Source organism: Jaculus jaculus, chromosome 9, assembly GCF_020740685.1.
Source record: "Jaculus jaculus isolate mJacJac1 chromosome 9, mJacJac1.mat.Y.cur, whole genome shotgun sequence".
Lineage (NCBI taxonomy): Eukaryota > Metazoa > Chordata > Mammalia > Rodentia > Dipodidae > Jaculus > Jaculus jaculus.
The window spans coordinates 106,620,493-106,644,488 of record NC_059110.1 but is presented as its reverse complement, the minus strand read 5'-3'; the positions used below and the strand labels follow the sequence as shown (position 1 = coordinate 106,644,488).

General features: G+C 55.5%; 1 protein-coding gene across 14 annotated transcripts in view; it reads left to right on the top strand.

Annotated features, from left to right (window-relative positions):
* The window catches only part of Cacna1g (calcium voltage-gated channel subunit alpha1 G), a 71,238-nt gene extending 47,882 nt beyond the window's left edge, over positions 1–23,356 (top strand). For 4 of the 14 annotated variants that reach the window (XM_004655603.2, XM_045158751.1, XM_004655596.2 and 1 more), the window contains 15 exons: positions 412–538; positions 2,185–2,310; positions 3,146–3,235; positions 4,881–5,073; positions 7,190–7,243; positions 12,047–12,198; positions 13,011–13,120; positions 14,199–14,332; positions 14,560–14,630; positions 14,770–14,848; positions 14,942–15,063; positions 15,505–15,846; positions 19,997–20,174; positions 20,464–20,633; positions 22,013–23,356. In XM_004655603.2, coding sequence (XP_004655660.1) covers positions 412–538; positions 2,185–2,310; positions 3,146–3,235; positions 4,881–5,073; positions 7,190–7,243; positions 12,047–12,198; positions 13,011–13,120; positions 14,199–14,332; positions 14,560–14,630; positions 14,770–14,848; positions 14,942–15,063; positions 15,505–15,846; positions 19,997–20,174; positions 20,464–20,633; positions 22,013–22,732 — 2,668 coding nt within the window. In that variant the 3' untranslated portion in view covers positions 22,733–23,356. Of the gene's footprint in view, positions 1–411; positions 539–2,184; positions 2,311–3,145; positions 3,236–4,880; positions 5,095–7,189; positions 7,244–12,046; positions 12,199–13,010; positions 13,121–14,198; positions 14,333–14,559; positions 14,631–14,769; positions 14,849–14,941; positions 15,064–15,504; positions 15,847–16,536; positions 16,681–18,411; positions 18,547–19,996; positions 20,175–20,463; positions 20,634–22,012 lie in introns of those variants that run through there. The other 10 variants (XM_004655583.2, XM_004655582.2, XM_004655604.2 and 7 more) reach the window with 7 other exon arrangements.
* Positions 23,357–23,996: the final 640 nt, after the last annotated feature.

Below are 23,996 nucleotides of genomic sequence, written 5' to 3'. Positions count from 1 at the left end.
GGCCGCTTTGTGTGACATGTTATGACCAGCCCTTTCAGGGGTGCCATTTAAGGGGCCACAGTAAGGGACTTCCAGCTGCCTTGGGTGTCCTCTTAAGGGGATGCTTGGTGGCTACCTGTGAGGAGCTGATGCATCCTCTGGCTGGTTTCCCCCACCTTCTGCACCCTTTAGGGACCATCCTTAGCCAATACTTCTCCTGAGAATGGGGGTTGAGATGTGGGGAGGGGGTGCTTACATCCTGTTTGGAGATTACAATGGAGGGGACTCTGTGAAAAGAGGGTCCTGTCTGCACAGCGACCTCAGAGGGCAGAGCAAAGGTTGAAGTAGAGGAGAGGAGGGTCTCAGTAGGGTCAAGGGTTAGGGAGTGTTTGCTGGGGACCCCCTCTCATCCTCCCTCTCTGTGTTCTCCAGGGTTATCAGCCGGGCTCAGGGGCTGAAGCTGGTGGTGGAGACATTGATGTCCTCGCTGAAGCCCATTGGCAACATCGTGGTCATCTGCTGCGCCTTCTTCATCATTTTTGGTATCCTGGGGGTGCAGGTGTGTGGAGGGTCTGTCCGCACAAGCCCGACTAGTAGTCTTTCTCTTGGCCCCTGGTCAGACCCCTGCCACCACCCTTCCAGACACGAATACACAATGCCCTAGGCCTTGGGTCCCTTTGCATGCCGGGCGTTTTGTAGGAAACCAGGAATCCAGAGGAGGACCCCCACAAGGGAACCCGGCTTGAGAGAGGCTTCAGGCCCATGGTACCTGCAGCCTCCCCTGATGCACGTCCTCACAGACTCTGGTCTGCTCCAGGATCTCTCCTTTCTTCTTTCCCTGCTCGAGCATGGCGGGCTGGGTGCCAGGCCTGGGGATCCAGGGCCCAGACAGCTGGGCCAGGTTAGCGGAGTGCTGGCTGGCAGGCAGGCGGGCGGGTGTAGACCCCAGACGAGGCAGGAAGTGGGGGCTGCTGGGGGAACTTGGCTTCTGGCCCAGGGTGGAAACCGTTTGGGAAGAAAAAGAGCCAGAGTTGCCCGCAGGACCCAGCCGACACCTCAAGAGCCGCACTGCCCCATCTTTGCCTTCTAGTGTCCCTGCCACAGCTGCATGTTAAACAGCTGGCTGTTGAGGCAGTATGGGAGCTCTTGGCTGGGTAGTGCCTGCTTCCTTCCCTCCTTCCTCTCTCAGTTTCCTAGAGTTCCCATTGTACCCCGGAAAGGAGCTGTTCCCTGTTTTCCTAGAAATCTCTAGTCCCAAGGCTGTTTACTAAAGTTGTGCAGAGCCTGAGGACCTTTTATCCCACAAGTGGGCCAATGCACACGGCCTTCCCCACTTCCCTTGGCTTAAGAAAGTGAGCCATCCTTGAGCGTGCTCTGTGGACTTTGGTTTATCCTAGATGACTACCTCTGGCCCCTGGTCCTCCCTTTCCTCAAATCCTTCCCTTCAACAGTCATGGCTTAGCTTACATAGGAGTCAGGGGTGTGCTTTCCAGATAGACATGGATTTGCACCCTTTTCTGTCAGTTAATGACCTTAGGGGTTCTCTGAGCCTCAGTTTTTCTCATCTCTAAAGAGGAGCTGAAATTCACACACCTTTCACAGTTGCTGTGAGAATTAAATGCCTAGCCCAGTGGCCCTCAAATTTGAGCATGCTTTTAGAATCATCTGGGCAGCTTATTAAAAGATTGGGGGATTGCCAGGTGTGGTGGTGCACACCTTTAATCCCAGCACTCAGGTGACAGAGGTAGGAGGATTGCCGTGAGTTCCAGGCCACCCTGAGACTCCATAGTGAATTCCAGGTCAGCTTGGGTTAGAGTGAGACCCTACCTCAATAAACCAAAATAAAAAAAGGTTGGGGGGGCACCACCCTAGTATTTCAGACCCAGTAAGTCTGGCTGGGCTGGAGTAGCATTTCCAGCATGTTCCAGGTGATGTTGATGGATGTCTTCTCCCTCACCTGGAGCATCATTGACAGCCCTTGGCAGAAGATGAATGACTGGCCCCCGGCCCCTACCGCCCTGTCCTCCTCCTGCAGAGGAGGTTCCAGTCAGAGTCCTTGACTTGACAGGCCCTGGGGGCTGAGAGGCCACTCCCTTTCCCAGGGTGTGCCCAGAGCCCCTGGTCTCCGAGCTGGGCTGGAGGTGGTATGAGGACTCCGGGGCTTCCTGGATCAAGGCTCATTCTGCTCTTCGTGTGCTTGTCCAGCTCTTCAAAGGGAAGTTCTTCGTGTGTCAGGGCGAGGACACCAGGAACATCACCAACAAGTCCGACTGTGCCGAGGCCAGTTACCGGTGGGTCAGGCACAAGTACAACTTTGACAACCTCGGCCAGGTGAGCACAAGGTTTGGGATGGGCAGGGGCCTGAGGGGAACATGGGCCATGCTGAGTAATGCAGGCTGACTTCCCCTGGAGGTGGGCAACCATGGAGAGATTGATCCCCGGCTGGCTAACCACCACCCTGTACCAGAGCTAGTTCATCCATACACTCCAGTGAGCAGTCAGTCCATGGGGTCCCCCAGCCCTTCTAGAGAAGAGGAGATGGAGGCTCTGAGAAGGTAGGGCACTGCCCAGGACCATAGGGCTGCATGGCAGAGCAGAGAGAACATGTGAGGTTGGGAGCAGACAGCCTGGCACCATCACTGTCAGCTCAGTGACCTTGGACAGCTGACCAGCGGGAGCCTCACTTTCATCATCCGGTGAATAGGGCCATGATAATGTTTCCTTAGGGCTTATAGTAGTGACGATACAATGATGACGAAATGGAGAGAGTGCATATTGTTGAGATGGTTCCTTCTTGCTCCACAGTTTGCAGAAACAGATACAGAAAGTGAAGTGCTAGGCGGGAAATATAGAGGAAGGGAAGATTGCTCACCTAACATGCACAAAGCCTTGGGGTGGGGGGTCAGTCCTCAGTAATGCCAAAAAGAAAGTGAAGAAGCTTACTCCATTTTCCTGGCTTGTTTTCCAAACCTGGATTCTCAGGACTTTTGGGTCCCTTTGCCGTATGTGGCTAACATCTGGGGATTGGTCATCTTTCATGGTTTCTGGTCAGCCATGGGCATTCTGGGACAGAGAGCTCTCCTGAGGCCTGGAATAGGGGATGGCTTACCCACCCTGTTAATTTCGAACAGCCTGCCTTCTCTTTCCCTCCTTGCTCACACCCTAGGCCCTCATGTCCCTGTTTGTGCTGGCCTCCAAGGATGGCTGGGTGGACATCATGTACGACGGCCTGGATGCTGTGGGTGTGGATCAGCAGGTAAGGTTGAAGGCTGCTGGACCATGTCTGAGCTCAGGTCATTCATCCCGGGCTGCTCACCAAGTATAACCAGGCAGGCCCTGTCCAGAAGAGCAAGGAGGTGCTGAAGCTTTCCCACGGAGCTGTAACTGGAGACCCATGGGACTGCAACATCTTTAAATTTTGGGGTGGGGGAGGTGGGGTAGGGAGAGGGAAATTGCTCAGCCAGTCTTGCTTGCCTCGTAAGCATGGGAACCCGAGTTTGATCCCTAGCATTTATGTAAAAAAAACCTGAGTGTGGGCCTGGAGAGATGGTTCAGTGGTTAAGGCACTTGTGTGCAAAGCCTAACAATCCAGGTTTGATTCCCCAGTCCCCACATAAAGCCAGATTCACAAAGTTGCTCATGCACCTGGAGTTTGTTTGCAGTGGCTACAGGCCATGGTGTACCCATGCGCTCTCTCCCTCTCTCTCTCTCTGCTTTCAAATAAATAAATAAAAATAAAATTTGAGGTCAAGTGTGTTGGCGCATACCTTTAATTCCAGCACTCAGGAGGCAGAGATAGGATCACCGTGAGTTCAAGGCAGCCTGGGACTACTTAGTGAATTTCAGGTCAGCCTGGGCTAGAGCAAGACCTACCTCAAAAGACCTAAAATAAATAATAAAAAGAAAAGCTGGGTGTGGGGGTGCAGACTTGTAATTCCAGTGCTGGAAAGGTGGAGACAAGTGGATGTCTGGGGCTCGGTGACGTGCTAGCCTAGCCTAATTGGTGAATTTCAGGTTAGTAGAGACCTTGTCTCAGATAAAAAGGCATATATGGTGCCTGAGGAATGACATCTGAAGCCACCCTTTGGTCTCCACATGCATGCCCATACCCACGCATACATACATGCACCCACTCGAAACATTTAATAAATTTTTTTTGGCCGGGCGTGGTGGCACACGCCTTTAATCCCAGCACTGGGAGGCAGAGGTAGGAGGATGGCTGTGAGTTTGAGGCCACCCTGAGGCTCCATAGTGAATTCCAGGTCAGCCTAGGCTAGAATGAGACCCTACCTCGAAAAACCAAAAAAAAAAAAAAAAAAAAAAAATTCTGTTTGTTCATTTTTATTTATTTATTTGAGAGCGACAGAGAGAGAAAGTGGCAGACAGAGAGATTGAGAGAATGGTCGCGTCAGGGCCTCCAGCCACTGCAAATGAACTCCAGACACGTGCGCCCCCTTGTGCATCTGACTAACGTGGGTCCTGGGGAATTAAGCCTCTAACTGGGTCCATAGGCTTCACAGGCAAGCGCTTAAGCCATCTCTCCAGCCCCAAAACATTTTTAAAACTAGTGGCAAACATTTAAAAATTGGTAACTTTGGTGTGAAAATCCAGACTGTGGCATACTCAGGGAAAGCCGGAAGGTCTGGGCACACAGGCCTGCCATTCCCTCGGGCAGAAGTCGACTGGAACTAAGAAGCAGCTACTGGCTAGGGAACATTTGCTCTCCCTCCCTGTAACCCCCACCCTTTCCTGTTGCCTGACACCAACGGAGCACATCCCCATTCACCTTTGGGGTCCCTGGAGCTGTGGGAGCTTCCAGGAGCCCAGCCCAGGTAGGCCGGATCAGAAACAACTCTGCGTCAGGCTGACCTCTCCACCTGTCCTTCCTGCCCCCCCGCCAGCCCATCATGAACCACAACCCCTGGATGCTGCTGTACTTCATCTCGTTCCTGCTCATTGTGGCCTTCTTCGTCCTGAACATGTTCGTGGGAGTGGTGGTGGAGAACTTCCACAAGTGTCGGCAGCACCAGGAGGTGGAGGAAGCCCGGCGGCGGGAGGAGAAGCGCCTCCGGAGACTGGAGAAAAAGAGAAGGAGTAAGGAGAAGCAGATGGCCGGTCGGTAGTCTTTCCACATCTCTCTGGGTCGTGCTTGACCTTGGCCTTGCGACTGCAGGGGGCTGGAGACTGGGGCAGGGGTCAGGGGGAACTTGCTCCCGGCCCCTTCCTCATCTCCTTCCCCCCAACAGCATGTCAGCCTTTAGAGCCCGCATGAAGCAGACCAGGTTAGCCCCATGGGGGAAGGAGCTTGCACCCCACGGAGCTCCCTGGCTCTTAGCCTCATATTCCCCAGAGGTTGCCAGGTGGGAATTAACACGTGGAATCTTAGCTGGACTCTCAGGGATGGGAATCTAACCTGACACTGCTTCCCAGGGCTGGTATACAAGACCTAGTGATTGGCCCAGATGCCAGCTTAGCCCACCCTACGGTTTCCCAGCGAGTGATCTTGATGCACACACCTGCTCAGAGTCTGTAGCTGCTGAGCCTTAAGAGTTTGCAAGGGACAGTAGCTGAGAAAGAACCCCAGATCCATCGTCCCTTCTTCTTTACAACAAAACTACCTGGCCTCCGATGGATGGAGTTGGATGGTTTCTCACCCCTGTTCCTCAATAAAGAAGGAAAAGCCGGGCGTGGTGGTGCACGCCTTTAATCCCAGCACTCGGGAGGCAGAGGTAGGAGGATCACCGTGAGTTCGAGGCCACCCTGACACTCCATAGTGAATTCCAGATCAGCTCTGGGCTAGAGTGAGACCCCACCTTGAAAAAACAAAACCAACAACAAAAGAAAAAGAATGAAAGAAAAGCCAAGCACAGTGGTGCATGCCTGTAACCCTAGCACTCAGGAGGCCAAGGCAGGTCTGGGCTACATGATACATTTGAGGCCTACTTGGGATACATAGTGAGACAATACATGTCCCAAAGAACCAGAAGGAAGCAAGGGAGGAAATTTCCCATTCCCACGAAGGTTCAGCGTCCTAGGAACGTCAAACACCACTCTTGCCTCAGTCCCTCACTTGTTCTCCAGCATCTTTTGCACAGGGCAGGCACGGCCCCATTCTTTCCTCCTCATGCTCCTTGCCGTGAATGGGCATAGAAAATGGGCAGGAAAGACACCCCGAGTGTGGAAGGAGGGAGCGCAGCGCTGGCTGCTTTGTCTCTGGCCCAGGTGCAGGTGTGTGCGCACCTGACTGCCATCCTCAGGGCTCCTGTCTGTCTGGTGCTCCATCCGTCATCTCCCTGTCAGTCACGGCCCACGTTCCTCCACGCGTCTCTCTGTGTGGGTTTCTAAGCCTTTGTGTGTGTCTCCCTGTTTGGTCTGTGGGTTCCCCTCCTTTCTACCCTCTCGCAAACCGTCTGCCTTCCGCCAATCAGATGCGTACCATGTTCTGAGTTTCCCTTTGGTGTGTGGAGGTGTGAGTACGATGGAATGAGCTAGGGGATCCGTACCCCCGTCTTGCTCTGGCCCTGGCTATGACCCCTGCTACCTGCGGCAGGCGCCCAGAGGAGGGAAACCGTGTGGGAGTTAAATGAGGGCTGGGGTAGGACAAGACCAAGGCTTTTGCGTTAGGCCACGGAGAGGACCCTGACACCCAGGCAGCCACAGTCTCTGTAGTTTCCCATGACAAGTATTCACCCATGTGACCTGTGAGGACCCTGCTTGGCTCTAGGTTGGGGTCTGGTCTCCCTGTGCAGTCTGAAGCTGAGCAGGTGCCCTGTCCCCAGCACCGCTCCTGCCCCTGCAGTGGACTGCCTCGTAGGGCATCTACAGATGGGGTTCTCTCGGCAGGAGGCACTGTGGCCCCTGCCTAGCCAGCTGGCTTCCTTCTGGGGTCTGTAGCTGTTCAGGTGCATCTGAGGCCACCACGAGGGTAAGAGGGGACATCTGTTCTGATGACAGGCCGCTTGCCTCTCCCCAGTACCTCCCTGCTCCTGTGACTCCAGCAAACTGGCTAGATCTGGCTAGCTTGTCTTCCTCAAGTGCCCTGTGCCCCACAGTTTGGGACTGGACATTCAGAACCAGCTACCCACGCTCAGCACACCCCAATTTTTTCAGGCAGAGTGAGGGTTGGAGCTGAGGGGGAGTGAACCACTGAGGGGCCCTGCCCAGCACACCTGGTCTGGCCAATGACCAATGTCGTGTTTCGTTCTTTTAGATCTAATGCTGGACGATGTAATTGCTTCCGGCAGCTCAGCCAGCGCTGCGTCAGGTACTGCGTCTGGGGCGTGGTTTCATGCGTGTGGGGACGTGCTCTTTGCTCCCTCTCCATGGCTCATTGATTCTATCCTCTAGGGGAGCAGGGCTAAGGGTCACTGGGCCCCCAAGAGGGCAGGGCCTGAAGCGCTGGGTCCGTGTCATCCCGCAGGCCCATGCTAAGCTGTATGGAGGGTGCAGAGGGCCTGGTGCCCCTGGCTTGACAGCTCTTGGAAGAACCAGGTCCTGTGCCGAGGTCTCAGGCCGAGCCCTCAGTGCCCGGCTATCCTCTTCTTAGCGCCTTCTCCCTGCCCTCCTGGCTCTCACCATTGGCTTACTAGAACTGCCCATCCCCCTGCCTCCTTTTGTCTAAAGGAGAGGCTTTGATCCAAGGGAGGAGGATGAGAAGAGCAGTGAGGGAAGGTTTTGTCTTAAAAATGTAACGATGAATAATTGAACAGACTCATTAATAATCAAGTAATCACGGTGGCCACGTCATCGCCACAAACAGCAGGGATTGGGAATCGAAGGACCGAGTTAGCCACAGCTTCTCCCCCACCTCCAGTGGGTTGGGAATGAGTCCTTACCTCCAAGAGCCGTGTTGCTGGGAAGGCTTCCCAGGGCCGCCTGCCTCACCCCACTCCCATCCCCAGCGCGTCCGTTTGTCTCCTGATCCCCTTGTACCTGTCTCCGTGTGGAGGTTGAGAGGATCATGGAGTCTGGCAGAGCTGTGGGGCCTCATCACACCCCGATGTCTACACCTAGTGGTTCCCAGGCTGTTTATTCCAGGGTACCTCTCACTGTCTTCTCCGACAAACCCCACAGTTTGGAAGACTGAGGTTAGGAGCATGTTAATAGCAGCTTTGTTTCACTGTTTTGACTAACCAAAGGCACATCTAATTGTGGATCAGAGCTTCTGAGCAGCAGAAGGTCATGCATTGAAGGATGGCAAAGAAAAGCTGTTTTGCCATTAAATTCGTGTGTGGCGTCTTGACACGGGCAGGTGTATGACTTCTTTTAAGCTTTTAGAAATATTAAGGAACCAACAGATCCCCATATGATTGCCTTGTTAGGCTGCCGAGGGCTTGGGACTTCAGCCTGGGAACCACTGACTATACATGCCATTCCCCACTCTTCTTCACTGCCTGGCTGAGACAGGCACTAACCTGGGAGTGTGGGTTACCTGGCCTCTGGGGATTCAGGGACTTGCTCAGGGAGGGACTCTGGACCTCCTACCTATGGGCCATCCCTGAAGCCCTTGGGCATGTCATCATCTCCTTTGCCCATGGTGCTGAGCTATGGTGGTTGACATTGACATCTCTCTGGGGGCTCAGGAGTCTCTGGTTTGTGGCTGGATTGCTGGGGTCTTTATGTCAGGCTCTTTTGCAAGTCTATGAAGTGTTAGGGGATGAGGGAAAGGTGGTGGGCAGTAGGTTTCAGCCTTTCCTTTATGGGTGGGTTGCAGACTGGGTTGAATATCAAAATGTGTATATACTTACTCTCATCCCTATCCCCTGCTCCAAATGCCACTCTGGCACAGGCGTGGCCCTCTGAGGTTCCTCTACCAATGGGACTGTCCCATGAATTAGCCCCCAAGACGTGCTCCATGGCAAACACTGGCTGCCCTCATTTTGTGTACACACAAACACACACACACACACATACACACATACACACACACACGCCCTTATGGAGACCTCTGTCTGGCATGTTCCTTTTGGCATGTGCGTTATTTTTCCTGGCTGTTAATGAAGACCTCAACTGTGAACAAGGCTTTAGACCCCCGCCTCCACCCCTCTCCCCCCCGTCCCCACATCCCTCTTCCCAGGGCCTGGAGTTCCTTAGGATGCATACCAGAGCTTTCTAAATTTTCTGTGGATAGAATTCACCTGGAGATCTGGCCAGCAAGCTGAGTTGCTTAGAGCATGGTGGTTGGGGCTCACCCGGAGGGCAAACACAGAGATCTCCAGGTCCCGTTCCAAAGGTCTTCTCTAGTGATCCTGGGTCTGCATTTCCAATAGGCTCCAATAGGCTGATGATACTCAGTTGACCTGCCAGGGAGACAGGGTGAAGCTGACTCTTCTCTGGAGCTGCTGGGAGTAAAAAAAAACATATGCACTACCTCCCCACTAGAACCCCCACATCCATGCTGCTACCTCCCCGCTAGAACACCCCACATCCATGCTGCTCCCAGTAGGAGGCATCACCCCACCCGAGGTGGAGGAGGAAGGCTAGATTGCCAGAGCCCTGGGTCTGAACACTTGGGTCTAGATAGGGGGGCCAGCGCGTCTGGTTGATGAGGCCATCCCCTGTGACGCTTGGCCTCCAGCAGCAGTTTTACCTCCTCACTCAGTCACCTGTGTCCTCCACCGTCACTAACCCTCTTTCCTGCCACCAGGCCAGAACTCATGGCAGCAAGGCCTACGACAGTGTGGCCCTCTGCAGTGAGGACCTGTGTCTAGCTTTCTGCCTACTCATTCCCAGTGCCCTTCCCCTCTGCCCTGGCTGTGTCTCAGACGCCCTGTGACCTCCCACTAACACACCATGCCTGTGGCTGGCACTCTCAACCTCACAAACCCCTTCTTTGCTCCTGGGACCTCCTTGGCGGCCTGGTCATCTTCTCCTTGCTGTCTGACTTTGGGCTTTCCTTTGCTAAGGCAGTTAGTACTGGTGGAAGGCAGGGAGATGGAGCCATGACTGAGGCTGGAAGTTGGGGTCCTGCTGGCTCATGCCTTGGAAAGCTGGGCCATTCGCCTTTGGATGGGCCTCTTCTTATGGTAAAGGCTCCCCCTGGAAGACAGGCTTCTCTGATTACCTAGTGTTCTTTGGATCTGTGTTCTAAGAGGAGGCTTTCCTGGAACCTCAGCATCTGCTGAACTGGGATAGGAGTTAGGAGTGGAGGGAACGTGTATGCACCCCCTAAACCTGGAACCTGGGCACGTAGGATGCCCTGTCTCAGTAGTCCTCATCCTCGTCCGCCCTCCTTCAGGTCTCTCGGCTGAATCCAGGCGCCTGCTACTCGGACTTCTTGAATAAGACCATGAGGCAGATTCTGTCGTAGCCACAGCTCCATTTGGCCCTGGGGTGACGAGACCTCTCCCTTCCAGTCTCCCCTTGACATTGTCTCAGCTAATAACGGGGCTAATAAGGAGCCATTTCTTCTAACCTAATTGTATTCAAACATTTTAGTTAATTCTCCATTCATATTTTAGCATAATGGGATCGGGTGCTCCCGGCATTTATGGAGATTAATGCAGAGAAAGAGTTCCGGCTGCTGAGGCAACGCGGGGTGACTAGCGCCCTCTGGTTCTAGTGGTACTGAAGGAAGGGAGTCAGGAAGAGGCCTGCTCAGCCAGACCACCCTCCACCATCGGGTGTGGATGACCTGCAGGCTTATGGTGTCCCTTGCCCTGGGCATCTCCACCACCACACTTGCACTGGTCAGGAGGGCTTTCTCAGCAAACATAGCCACACTTGGTTGGCCCATATCTAAAATCAAAGACTTGGCCGCGTGCACCCCTGACCTGATTGAGTCTCTCCGGCCCTGGTCATCCACAGCTCAAGGCTGATGTGGAGAGGGGCTGGGCGGGCCCAGAGCAGAGCCGTCCACGACTCTTCTTCCTTTGGCCTTTGGTGGGAGCTCACACCAGGCCACTCCCTGCCTCAGTTTGCCCCTCTGTGGAGAGGGCCTCTGCATGGGAAAGGACCGTTACATCTGAGCTGGCCTGGGCCCAAAGCTTCCTGCTGCCCCTGAGCCAGCTGGTCCCTGGCACAGGCCTCAGAGGCTGCAGCCCTTGCTGACTGGCTTCCGGCAAAACCTCCCGAGAGGGGAAGGGCTGTCTGGGACCTGAGGCTCCCCATGCCTCCCCCAGGGTGGGGTCTTCTCCCTCACCATGGCTGCTGAAAGACCAATCTGTTAATACCTCCCAGATAACACGTGCTGCCCCCCCTGGCTGGCCCCTCCTCAGCACCTGGAGGAGGCCCCCTCAAATCTCCTGCCAGCGCGGCAGGCTCACCTTCTGGCACGGTGATTTTTCTAAGTGGTTGACTAATTACAAGAGCAATACCATGCCTGTGACAGATCTCAGACAGCGCTTCCAGCCCAGCCTGCGGTGTTAGGCCGCCCCAGTACCTGGGGCAGGCTGGGCACAGCCTCATTAGAAACTAGGTGAGTCCGCGGGTGGTGCCCTCCCAGCTTGAGCCTGGGACGGAGCAGAGCCCTGGACCTCCCCTCAGCCGTTCCCAGATGAGGGTGTAGAAGGCCACAGGCGCTGCCCTCTGGAGACCCTGTGGTGGGTCAGCACAGCCAGCCAAGATGTCTAGCTTCCTATCTCTGGTCCAATCTGCAAATCCTCGGCTCTGTGTAATCCTCCCGATGCCCTCTGGGGCTGAAGTTGGAAAAGGCATCAGAGCCTTCACCCCGGTGGCTGGAGCTACACTCAAAGCCCGATTACGTCGGGGTCTGTTTCATCTTACTGATGGGCCTCCCTGCAGAGCACTGAGTTGAGGGCATTTACAAGGGGCTGGCAGATTTTAGAGGCTGCCATGAGGAGGGGACTCACCCGGTATCTAATGTAAGTTGGGGGCTCTGCATGTCCTGCCCCATTCTGCCCCCACTGCAGCTGGTAGAACAGATGCTTGGAAGGGGGACAGGCCAAGACAGCTGTCCTCCTCCCCACAGAGAGCGGCCACAGGGCTGGGATGCTGGTGACGTGGAATGTTTCAGCTCTGGGTTAGAGGCTGGCGGCAGGGCGGGCGTCGCGGGTGGAGGGGTGCAGAGGGCAGGGGCCCAACGCTCGCTCCCCTCCCCGCCCGCCAGAAGCCCAGTGCAAGCCTTACTATTCTGACTACTCCCGCTTCCGGCTCCTTGTCCACCACCTGTGCACCAGCCACTACTTGGACCTCTTCATCACAGGCGTCATCGGGCTGAACGTGGTCACTATGGCCATGGAACATTACCAGCAGCCCCAGGTAAAAGCAAATGTGTATGTGTGGGGGGATTACTAGCCTTGGGAACACCTCTCTACCAGGGTGAGACGATAGCCTGAACCATAACCTCTGTATCAGGCAAGTGTTAAGGGCACTACACAGGTTCCTCTTGCGCCCCTGGCAACTCCCTCAGAGGTGGGTACCACCCCGTCTTATAAATGAGAATGCAGAGGCTCAGACATGTTAGCTGGCTGACCGAGGTCACACAGCTAGGGAGTAGGTGACTAGCCCGCTGTTAACTGAGCGTCTAGTGTGTGCTGGGCTCCGGACCTCTTAAGTGAGGCAGGTTGATGTTTGCCCTTCTAAAGTTATATTCTAGGAACTCGTCTCTAGTCATCCTCTTCAGCTCCCTCTAGCTCTCAGTTTCCCCATTTGTGCAACAAGGACGTTGAACTGGTAATACACAAGTTCCCATCCAGTCTCAGCACATTCTCATGTGGACTCTCACCATCTCTTTTCGAGGTAGGGTCTCACTCTAGCCCAGGCTGATCTGGAATTCACTATGGAGTCTCAGGGTGGCCTGGAACTCATGGCAATCCTCCTACCTCTGCCTCCCAAGTGCTGAGATTAAAGGTGTGCGCCACCACGCCCAGCTTTAAGGAAGGGTTCTTTAGCACCAGGTTGGAACCATAGAGTGGATGAGTACTCTGCTTTTCTCTGGGGTGGGGCCAGCTCAGCCATCTCGGCAGGAAGAGGGAAGGCAGGTCACTCTGCCTCCCAGGTCTGGGAGGAGTGGGGGTGCGGGGGTGGGGCCGACCTGCAGAGAGCCTGCATCTGGTCTCCATCCCTGCCAGGTCCTGGATGAGGCTCTGAAGATCTGCAATTATATCTTCACCGTCATCTTTGTCTTGGAGTCAGTGTTCAAACTTGTGGCCTTTGGTTTCCGTCGGTTCTTCCAGGACAGGTAACGGAGCAGAGGGCTTGGGGAGAATTGGAAGTGGGTGGGCTTTTAAGCCTGAAGACCCTTGGTGACTCCTGGGGTCCAGCCCCCACCCTGCGGCTGATGGTGATGGGGATGGTGATGGCTGGGGAGCACCCAGGGCTTAGGAGGTGAAAGGGTGCAGGGGCTGATGGGGCAAGGAGGGATCTGGCAGTAAGAAACCAATGTGGCCACTGAGCCTGGAGCAGACTTCCTGGGCTGGATTCAAACCTCAGTTCTACCACTTAGTGGCTAGTGACCTTGCGTAAGTTACTTAAATTCTCTGTGCCTCAGTTTCTTCATCTGTTACATGGAAGGTAATAATAATACCCACAGCAGAGTTATGAGTTCCTGAATTCCTATGTGTAAATCTCTCTTGATAGAATTCCAGGTCAGCCTGGGTTAGAGTGAGACCCTACCTCGAAAAGAGATGGTGAGAGTCCACATGAGAATGTGCTGAGACTGGATGGGAACTTGTGTATTACCAGTTCAACGTCCTTGTTGCACAAATGGGGAAACTGAGAGCTAGAGGGAGCTGAAGAGGATGACTAGAGACGAGTTCCTAGAATATAACTTTAGAAGGGCAAACATCAACCTGCCTCACTTAAGAGGTCCGGAGCCCAGCACACACTAGACGCTCAGTTAACAGTGGGCTAGTCACCTACTCCCTACCTCTAAAACCAACCAACCAACCAAACAACAACCAAAAAAAAAAAAGAAAGAAAAAGAAACCAAGTGTATTGGCTCATACCTATATAATCAGTACCCTGAGAAACTGAGGCAAGAAGATTGAAGTGAGTTCAAGGCCAGCCTGGGCTACATATAAAGACACTGCCTCAAGAAAAAAAAAAAAAGGAAAAAATAAGCCCAAGGGTAAAATCATAACTCTTCCTGTGTCATCAGCCAGCTATGTGACCTTAGATGAGCCATGCCCCTTCTCTGAAGGAGGGGAGGCCAGGCCAGCTGACCCCCACCTTTCTCCTCAGCTCTTTCTGTCCAGCCCATGGTTCCCTCCCCCGTGCATCCTTGCCTCACTCAAGGTGCTTTGTCCCTGGCTTTCCAGGTGGAACCAGCTGGACTTAGCCATTGTGCTACTGTCCATCATGGGCATCACCCTGGAGGAGATTGAGGTCAATGCCTCGCTGCCCATCAACCCCACCATCATCCGCATCATGAGGGTACTGCGCATTGCCCGAGGTGGGTCCGGCTGTTTTCCTTCATGCCCAGGATGCCCAGCTTGGGGAGATGGCAATTGTGCAAATGGCTGTGGATACCCAGGGGGCGCTCTCTCGGTCTCTGCCAGACGGGGTGGTTCAGGGTGAGCGGGTGTGGGCGCAAGCTGGCCACTCCACCAGCTCCAGCCCCAGCCTGGCGCCGCTCTCTCAAGCTGTGTGGCTGAGGCCCGGCCGTCTCTCGTTCCACAGTGCTGAAGCTGCTCAAGATGGCTGTGGGCATGCGCGCGCTGCTGGACACAGTGATGCAGGCCCTGCCCCAGGTAGCCGCAAAGTGGGGTGGTTGGGAGGGAAGGGTTCTCATTGGGGGGAGGAGGAGGTGCCCTCCACTGGGGCAGGGGGCTCAGGGAAGCTGACTGGAGACCCAGCAGCACCTTTTCCGTTTCTTTTCCTCTTTTCCAGGTGGGGAACCTGGGACTTCTCTTCATGTTGTTATTTTTCATCTTTGCAGCTCTGGGCGTGGAGCTCTTTGGAGACCTGGGTGAGTTGAGGTCTGGGTGAGTGGAGGAGCTGGGCTGGAGATCAGGGGCTCGTGGACTCAAGTGGGCCTCTCTCCCTTGCCCTCTTCCCCTAGAGTGTGACGAGACACACCCTTGCGAGGGCCTGGGCCGGCATGCTACCTTTAGGAACTTTGGCATGGCCTTCCTGACCCTCTTCCGAGTCTCCACGGGTGACAACTGGAATGGTATTATGAAGGTGAGAGCTCACGATATCGATCCACTCTCAGAACTACTTGGGCACTAGGGAGGCAGCCCTACTCTGGAAGCCAAGATTCCTTGGGAAGACCATGAATAAAAGGCATACCCCACTGGGCACCTTTAGTCTCAGCGCTCAGGAGGCTGAGGTAAGGAGGATCATATTGAGTTCAAGGCCAATCTGGGCTACAAGGAGACCCTGCCTCCAAAAAAAAAAAAAAAAGAAAGAAAAAAGCCTCTCCCCTTTTCACACATGCCAGAAAACTCTGGAACTGCCTCTCTCCAGAACATGCCCTTCTCCTATCACCTTCTGTCGCCAGGACACCCATCTCCTTCCCTCTCCAGTTCTCATCCTCTCTTTCTGTCTCCTGCTGTGATTTTCCAATGACAGCTCCACGCACTGTCCTCCCTGGTCTCACACCTCTGTCCCAACCTCCCCCAGGACACCCTCCGGGACTGTGACCAGGAGTCCACCTGCTACAACACGGTCATCTCGCCCATCTACTTCGTCTCCTTCGTGCTCACGGCCCAGTTCGTGCTGGTCAACGTGGTGATCGCTGTGCTGATGAAGCACCTGGAGGAGAGCAACAAGGAGGCGAAGGAGGAAGCAGAGCTGGAGGCCGAGCTGGAGCTGGAGATGAAGACGCTCAGCCCGCAGCCCCGCTCCCCGCTGGGCAGCCCCTTCCTCTGGCCCGGGGTGGAGGGAGTTGACAGCCCCGACAGCCCCAAGCCTGGGGCTCCGCACGCCGATGCAGCCTCTGGCTTCTCCCTTGAGCACCCCACGGTAAGCAGTAGTGCCTCTGCCAGAGGGCTGAGGGGGCCTTGGCGCAGGAGAAGGGCGGGGAGGGCAGGGTGAGCAGCAGCTCAGTGGGTGTGGATGGGAGCCCGGCAGGCCCCAGGCTGCCTCCTCCATTCCCTTGCCCCGTCTACCTGGATGCTGAGGGATCAGTGGCCACCTGCCCCTCCCCAGAGATGGCAGCCCACACTCACTGCACAAGGGCACCCTCAGCGAAATGACCGGCAGACATGCCTGCTCCTCCAGCCTGGTGTTGCCTCCACTTCTTGACTTAGGTTCAAGGCTAAGTTCTCTGTTTCCTTCCTGTCTCTTTCTCACCCTTACCCAATTGCCAAACCTCTTTTCCTCCCCACCCTTTCCAACCTACCTATTCCCTTTCATCTCGCCATCCTTCCCTCTTCTCTTTGCCTCTCCCTCTCCCTTTGGGCCCTGCTCAAACTCCATCTCCCATCTCTCCTTCCTCTCACTTCTTTCCCAACCCTCCTTTCCTTGTCTCCTTATTGCTGTGTGTGTATATGTGTGTGTGTGCGTGCGTGCATGGATGTCTCATGGGTTTCATTTCCACTTTCTCTCTCTGTGCCCCTCGCCAATCCCCTGCCATAACACTTCTCATTGCTGCCCCTCTGACCCCTGCATTCCCCTGGCTTTCCCGCTCCCCTTATGGGCTGGTCCTCCCAGGACAGACAGCTGTTTGACACCATCTCCCTGCTGATCCAGGGCTCCCTGGAAGGGGAGCTGAAGCTGATGGACGAGCTGGCAGGCCCAGGGGGCCAGCCCTCTGCCTTCCCTTCTGCCCCCAGTCCGGGCGGCTCCAACCCACAGGTTACTGTGCCCTGTGCTGTGCCCCCTCCCCTGACCGTGCCAAGCTATGCCATGCTATTGCTGTGCTTCTGGGAAGGCTTGGGGGTATTGCCTGCCCACTGGGTATCTGGCAAAAGAGCAGCTTCAGAGCCTCAGTTGAGCACTGGTCCTGGTAGAAGGCAGTCTAGGGATACTCCAAGCTCTGGAAGGTAGGGAGATGGCGTCCCCTTCCAAAGAAGAGGGCCAGATGGGAAGAGGCTTCATCAGAAAAACCCTGGGAGAGAGAAGGGATGGGGCCATGAGACCTTAGAGGAAGAGAAAGCTGGGTGTCAGGCCCAGACAAGAAGGGTCTCTGAGGATAGTGCGGGTGGCCATGAGACCCACAGAGGCACCCGTCTCAGGCCAGTCCATTTCTTCTCTGGAATACAATACTCCCGCACCACCACCACCACCACCACCACCAGTCCTCTGGTGGCCTTGGGAGCCATAAAACCAATTGGGCATGATGATGGGAGTGAGTTGATGGCTATTGCTGTCCTGAGAGCATGGAAGTCGATTCTGTCATCTTGACTAGCTTCCCAATCCCCCCCCCCCCCGCCTCCGGGGCAGCTCCTTCCCACAGCACCTTGGGTTCTTCTCCCCAGGCCCAGCTCATCTTGAGCTACTGCTTTCTGAGCCCCTCTAGTCCCACTCTCCTCCCTCAGCCCAGATCCTCACCAAACCACCCCTAGGACAGGGGTCACAGGCCCGGAGATGAGGGAGCCCGGTTCCACAGGCCTTGCTTCGAGAAGGGCTCGGCACACAGGTTCCTAGGAAGCCTTCAGTCTGATAAGAAATGGACAGTGATTCTCACATGGTGAGGGCCCCTATCTCTTGTTGGAATTCAGTCTCAGAGCTGGCAGGGACCTGGAATGATCAGTGAGAAAGTGAGTCCTGTCAGTCCCCTCCCCGGGCCTTCCATCCTGAAGGAGGCTCACAGGAAAGGTGGAGGGAGAGAGGGAGACATGACAGAAAAGTGGTCAGAGCAACCCACTCATTGGACCTCCATTGGATCCTGGCGTTCTCCAAGCCCTGAGCCCCCCACCCCCAAGATCCTATGGGAGCCAACCAGCCCAGTGTGGCCCCTTCAGGCTGGCCAGGAGAGCACCTCCCAGGGCTCGCTTTGCAGAAAGCGGGCAGGCTGCTGCAAGAGGAGGAGGAGGGCCTGTGAGGGGAGAAGACAGGATCTGGGGGCAGGCCAAGTCCTGCTAGGCTTTTGGAAGCAGAGAGAACAGGCAGAAAACACCATCAGGTTGACGCCATTGTCCCTAGCACACAAGCCCCCATGCCGCTCTGTCTGCAGAGAGGAGACGGGCTCTGCCAGCCTTTCTTCGTTCTTGTTTTGTTTGCCATATCATCTTGATGAAAGCCGAAGCCCTCATTCCTCATCTCCCTCCCTGGGTGGTGGTAGTGTGGGAGGGGGCAGCTAAGGTGCCTGGGGTGTCTTCAGAATGTGTTTCTGCGTTTCTTGGTCCCTTCGCTTTGTCGGTGTTGGCTCTGGCTCTTTGGTACCTGCTGCAGCCTCTCTGATCAGAGCGGGGGGTTGAGGTGGGAGAGGGGAGGCACTGTGGGTATATTGGGCAAGGGGGTTGGGGAGAGAGAAGGGATGCTTCCCCACCCCGCCCCTGCTTTGTGGAAAGGGGAAGCGGGGGCCGCGTGTGTGCCCAGTGTGTGTCCTGGTTTCTCATGCCTGCTCATCTCTCTCCTGTCTAGATCCCTCTAGCTGAGATGGAGGCTCTGTCTCTGACGTCAGAGATTGTGTCTGAACCGTCCTGCTCTCTAGCTCTGACGGATGACTCTTTGCCTGATGACATTCACACACTCTTACTTAGTGCCCCGGAGAGCAATGTACATGCACACACCCCTCGCTGACTCCCCAGCCCGGGCTGAGCTGGCTGCATGGCTCCAGATCCTCCTCCCTCCTCTACCCCAAGGTCCCGCCCAGAGGTGTCCAACCTGCGGGCAGGAGATGCCCAAGCCTTTGCTGGCATGAGTTCTTCTGAGTCTCCCATGGAGGACAAAGGAGTTAGATAAGATAAAACTGAGGCCTTGCCTGGAGGGGCGCAGGGACAACAGTTATAAGAGGGCTATTCATAGAGTGACGTAGACCAAATCAGAAGTGGCCTGGGAGCCAGTCTCTGTTTGGAGCCCTGTACCAGCCAGCCCTCCTTCCCCGCTCCCTTCCTCCTGCCTCCCTGTCGTGAGACATCCACTGTGGTGTCCTGGGTGAGAGCCACAATCTCTGCTGCCACCACCACGCCCTTTCCCCCACATCCCCTGGGAGCTGTTCCTGTCTCCTTTGTTACTGTCCCTGTGTGTCCTTTCGTCCTGTCCTCAACAGTCCATGGGGGGAGGGGCCTCTCTTGTGTTTTGACAATCTCTCCACCCGCCCTTGGCTCCTTTCTATCTCCTTCTAACAGGGAGCAGCCCCCTACTTCCTGATATCAGAGCAGGTCCAGCTGGGGTAGGCTCTTCACCAAAGGTGGAGGGACCCATGAGGGTCACAAGTAGCTGACAGAGATGGGGTCTGGGGTGGAGAGCAAAAAGAAAGGACCCGGGCTGTCCTTGGCATAGCCATCTTCCACCTGCTGGGACTGTGACCAGTTAGGCCCACCTGGGGCCTCCCTGGGGACTGGGAGTGGGTAGTCCAAGGGAAAGGAGGTCACAAGGGGCACAGAAACCCTTTAAGGGCCAACTTTGGTCCCCTCTGCTAGGTCCCAAGGTTTATCATTGTAGTTTTCCCCTGACACGGGTGCTCCAAATACCACTCTCATCCTGAGTGTGTCCACTGAGAAAGGAACTGAATCCAGTCCCCAGGCCCGCCCGCCCGCCCTCTCCCACCTCCAGAACCCCTGTGGTTCAAGAGGAGCAGGGAGCGGGAGCGGGATGGGACGTGACCCTAGTGTCCCCTGTCACTCTCCGTGCCGGACTCAGCTCAAGCCTGTCCTCTTTGATCGGATCCTCTAGGGAGTCCTTAGGCAGCAGCCCAGGGACCATGTGCAGGGGTGGGGGCTGCTCTCCCTTCCCCAGCCCTCCTCACCCTCCACCTTACCCACAGCTCGGAGGCTCACTGGCCATGGTGTGAGCACGCTCTCGGGGCAGGGCCTCTCCTTGCCTCGTGGAAGTTCATCCTGTGTCTGCCCCTCCCCCACCATGCTCATGCCCATCCCCTTGTCCCGGGGAAACACGGGTGGGCTTCGGCCCTAGGTGGGGAGGGGCTGGTCCCTGTTGTCCAGCTGTGCCTCAGTTGCCAAAGCCAGCTGCCTGCTCTTCACCTTGTCCCCTGCTCCTTTTGCAGATGGAGCCCCACTTTGAGGGGATGCCAGTCCCCCTGGGACCAGACCTGCTGACCGTGAGGAAGTCTGGCGTCAGCCGGACACACTCTCTGCCCAACGACAGCTACATGTGCCGTGATGGAAGCACTGCCGAGGGGTCCCTGGGACACAGAGACTGGGGGCTCCCCAAAACCCAGTCAGGTACCAGGGCTGGGGCAGGCCAGCTTGGCTCACGCAAGGACACCCGACCTTGCCTGAGTCTGCTCCTGGCTGGAGGTCACAGAAGCAACAAGACGGGTCTCTTTTATAAACTCTGGGGAGCCCTGGCCCAAGAGGGACACCCAATCTCTGTCTGATGGTGACCCTTGCCTGAGCGAAGTAGCCTTCAGCCCGGGGCAGAGCGAGTAGATGTCTGACGGGAAGGAAGGCTGGAAGAGAGGTGCCCAGGGCTCTTCTCGCCACCTCACCCCTCCCCAACACCTCCCCACAGGCTCCGTCTTGTCCGTTCACTCTCAGCCAGCAGACACCAGCTGTATCCTACAGCTTCCCAAAGATGCACCTCATCTGCTCCAGCCTCATGTGGCCCCCTCCTGGGGCGCCATCCCTAAACTGCCCCCACCAGGCCGCTCTCCTCTGGCTCAGAGGCCACTCAGGCGCCAGGTGAGCAAGTGTGCGGACTAGACCTGGGGCCGGGGATGGGAGATGCTGTTGGGACTCCTAGGCCGTGCGCAACAACACTTCCATTCTGCCAGCAAACATGTCTTGTGTGTCAATGATACACCAGCTCTAAGTACTCAGGGATGCAGTACTGGGAGGAACAGACGTGGCTGGAGTTTGCCCCCCACTCCAGCCTACCCACCTTGTTTCACTGAAGAGAGGCCGGGGGACCAGGGAGCAGTGGTTGCCAGGGCAACAGACATCCAGTAGAGGTGGTATTCAAGTTTCAGGCCTTTCCTTCCCCAGGCCCAACTCTTAGTTCTTTCCAGTCCGGGAAGAGCTGAAGAACATAGGCAGGGTTTAAATATACTCACTTCTGGCCAAGGCTAAGGCCCACCTTCCAGAACCCACATTCCACAGGCCCACAGTCAGACTAAATGGAGCCAAGTAAGACTCGGGGTCCCCGTACTGATGACCATAGTCCCTGAACATGGACATGTGAGGATGTGTTTGGCTTCACGCCCTTGGAGAGCCAGTGCAGGCCCCCTCAATTTGCACCTATGATTGTGCCTGTGGTGATGGGAGCTAAGCTACAGCTCTTGCCCTCTGAGCTTACAGCCTGAAAGTGGAGACATCAGTGCCATCAGGTTACTGCAGCCATAGGTCACAGCTGTGCCAGATGCTCCTGTGGGCCATAGCAGGGAGCCCAGAAGAGGGAGGGGTCAGTTTGACTCGGGGCGGAGGATGGCGAGGCACTCTGTCACAGAGAACCCAAGTCTGTATAGGTGAGGGTGCTTGCCACAGGGAAGGGGATTCAAGACTGAAGAGATGGCCTTGCCCTCCCTGCAAGCTGGAGGCACAAAGGAGCTAGCTGGGGAAATGGAGCTGGTTCTAGAGTTTTCTTGCCTCCTAAGGGTTAGAGGCTGCAGAAAACTCTTTCCGCAGGCTTGGGGGAGGCAGGGCAAGAAGAAAGGAAGACAGGTTTTGGGCTGGAGCCATGGTTTAGCCATTAAGACACTTGTGTACGAAGCCTGAGGACCCAGGTTCAATTCCCACTTCAGCCAGATGCACGTGGTGGTATGAGTCTGGAGTTCGTTTGCAGTGGCTGGAGGCCCTGGTGCACCCATTCTCTCTCTCTCTCATAAATAAGTAAATATAATTTTTTTTTTAAAGAAAAAGGAAGACAGGCATGGGGGTTGAAGAAGAGATATGGATGGTCATGGCTGCCATCTCCCACAAAGAGCAGCTACTGGTTGGGGTTCCTGCTTAGGGTAATCCAGAAGCTGCATCAGGTGGGGGCTGCCCAGCCTGACAGGAGAAACAGGGACAATTCATGCTGGAGAGGAAAACCTTTGGCTGAGTTCTCTACCTGTTCTTCACAGGCAGCAATAAGGACTGACTCCTTGGATGTGCAGGGCCTGGGCAGCCGGGAAGACCTGCTGACAGAGGTGAGTGGGCCCTCCCCACCTCTGGCCCGATCTTCCTCCTTCTGGGGCCGGTCAAGCATCCAGGTGCAGCCACGTTCCCGCAGCCAGAGCAAGGTCTGGAAGCACATGCTCCCGCCAGCCCCTTGCCCAGGTTTGGAACCTGGTTGGGACAAGGACCCTCCAGAGACCAGAGGCAGCTTAGAGCTGGACACGGAGCTGAGCTGGATTTCAGGAGACCCCCTGCCCACCGGCAGTCAGGAGGAGCCCCCGTCTCCACGGGACCTGAAGAAGTGCTACAGCGTAGAGGCCCAGAGCTGCCGGCGCCGGCCTGTGTCCTGGCTGGACGAACAGAGGCGACACTCCATTGCAGTCAGTTCCCTGGACAGTGGCTCACCAGACCCCTCGAGCCTAGGGGGCCAGCCTCTTGGGGGCCCTGGAAGTCGGCCCAAGAAAAAACTCAGCCCACCCAGTATCTCCATAGATCCCCCAGAGAGCCAGGGCCCTCGGCCCCCACCTAGCCCTGGCGTTTGCCTCCGGAGGAGGGCACCGTCCAGCGACTCCAAGGATCCCTCGGCCTCGGCCCCCCCTGACAGCACCGCTGCCTCGCCCTCCCCCAAGAAAGATGCGCTGAGTCTGTCTGGTTTGTCCTCTGACCCAACAAGCCTGGACCCCTGAGTCCCACCCACTCTCCCTCTTACATTTCTCCACTGGGTGCAGATACTATTTCTGCCTCTGGGGCCTATTCCTGAAAAGCCCCGGGTACACACTGGGGAGGCCTGCGGGCCTTCTGCGGTGGCTCAGGGGCCCCGCGCGAAGGACTTCCAGGGAGTCCGGAGGTGGAGCAGCCCTGGAACCTTCAGCTCCGGGCAGGAAGAGAGGGACAGGCCCAGAGTGGCCGAGGCTCCAGACACCAGGAGCTGTTGGGAGAAAGCAATACGTTTGTGCAGAATCTCTATGTATATTCTATTTTATTAAATTAATTGAATCTAGTATATGCCGGATGTATGACATTTTGTGACTGAAGAGACTTGTTTCCTTCTACTTTTATGTGTTTCAGATTATTTTTGAGGCGAAGGCGTCTGTCTCTTGGCTATTTTAACCTAGAATAACTAATCTAGTTATATTCCCTGTTCTTGTAAAGCACAAGCTGTGAGTGCATTACAGCCCGACGGTGGCCCGCCTTCCCACCTTCAGCGGAGAGCAAGAACCATTCTGGAAACTGTCATGTACCATGATTTTCTCCTTTAACCTCGTCATCATTTTCTGTAGGGGGAAAAAAAAAGAGAAAAAGAAAAAAAAAAGAAAAAAAATCGAGATTTTACAAATGAAATGGAACCTTTTTATATATACATACATACATATCTATATATCTATATATCTATATAAAATAAAGTAATTTTCCAAAATAAAAAGTTAATCACAGTCCAGAGTAAAAGCAAAGGGGATGGAGAGTTAGGCGTGTCCAGATGGCCACGAAGAGTCAAGAGATGGGGAGTGGGCGGTGGGGAGAGAAGGTTTGGGGCTGCGTGAGCGCAAGTACAAGTGCGTGTGCGTGTGTGCGCGTGTGCGTGTGTGTGTGTGCCTGTGTGTGTGTGCGTGTGTGGTGTGATGTGCATTTGAGAAAGGGAGAACCCAAATGCTAACCCTGGAGGGCTGCCTCTCTGCACTTCCCCTCCCAATGTGGAGAGAAGAGGACCCTGTTTCTGGCGAGGCTGGGGGTGGGGGCTCCTGCTTTTCTGTCAAAGCTTTATGGCATCCTTGGAGCCAGGCAGCTCAGAGAATGTGAGTAATTCCAGATTAACTCTTATTTCTGCTGACAGCTATCAGCCGCACACTGAAAACTGGAAATTGGCATAATGAAGCTGTTTTGGTTAATGGGGCCGAGGGAGGCTGGGAGGCAGACTCGGCTGCCGCAGATCTGAACCTAGGGGCTGCTGGG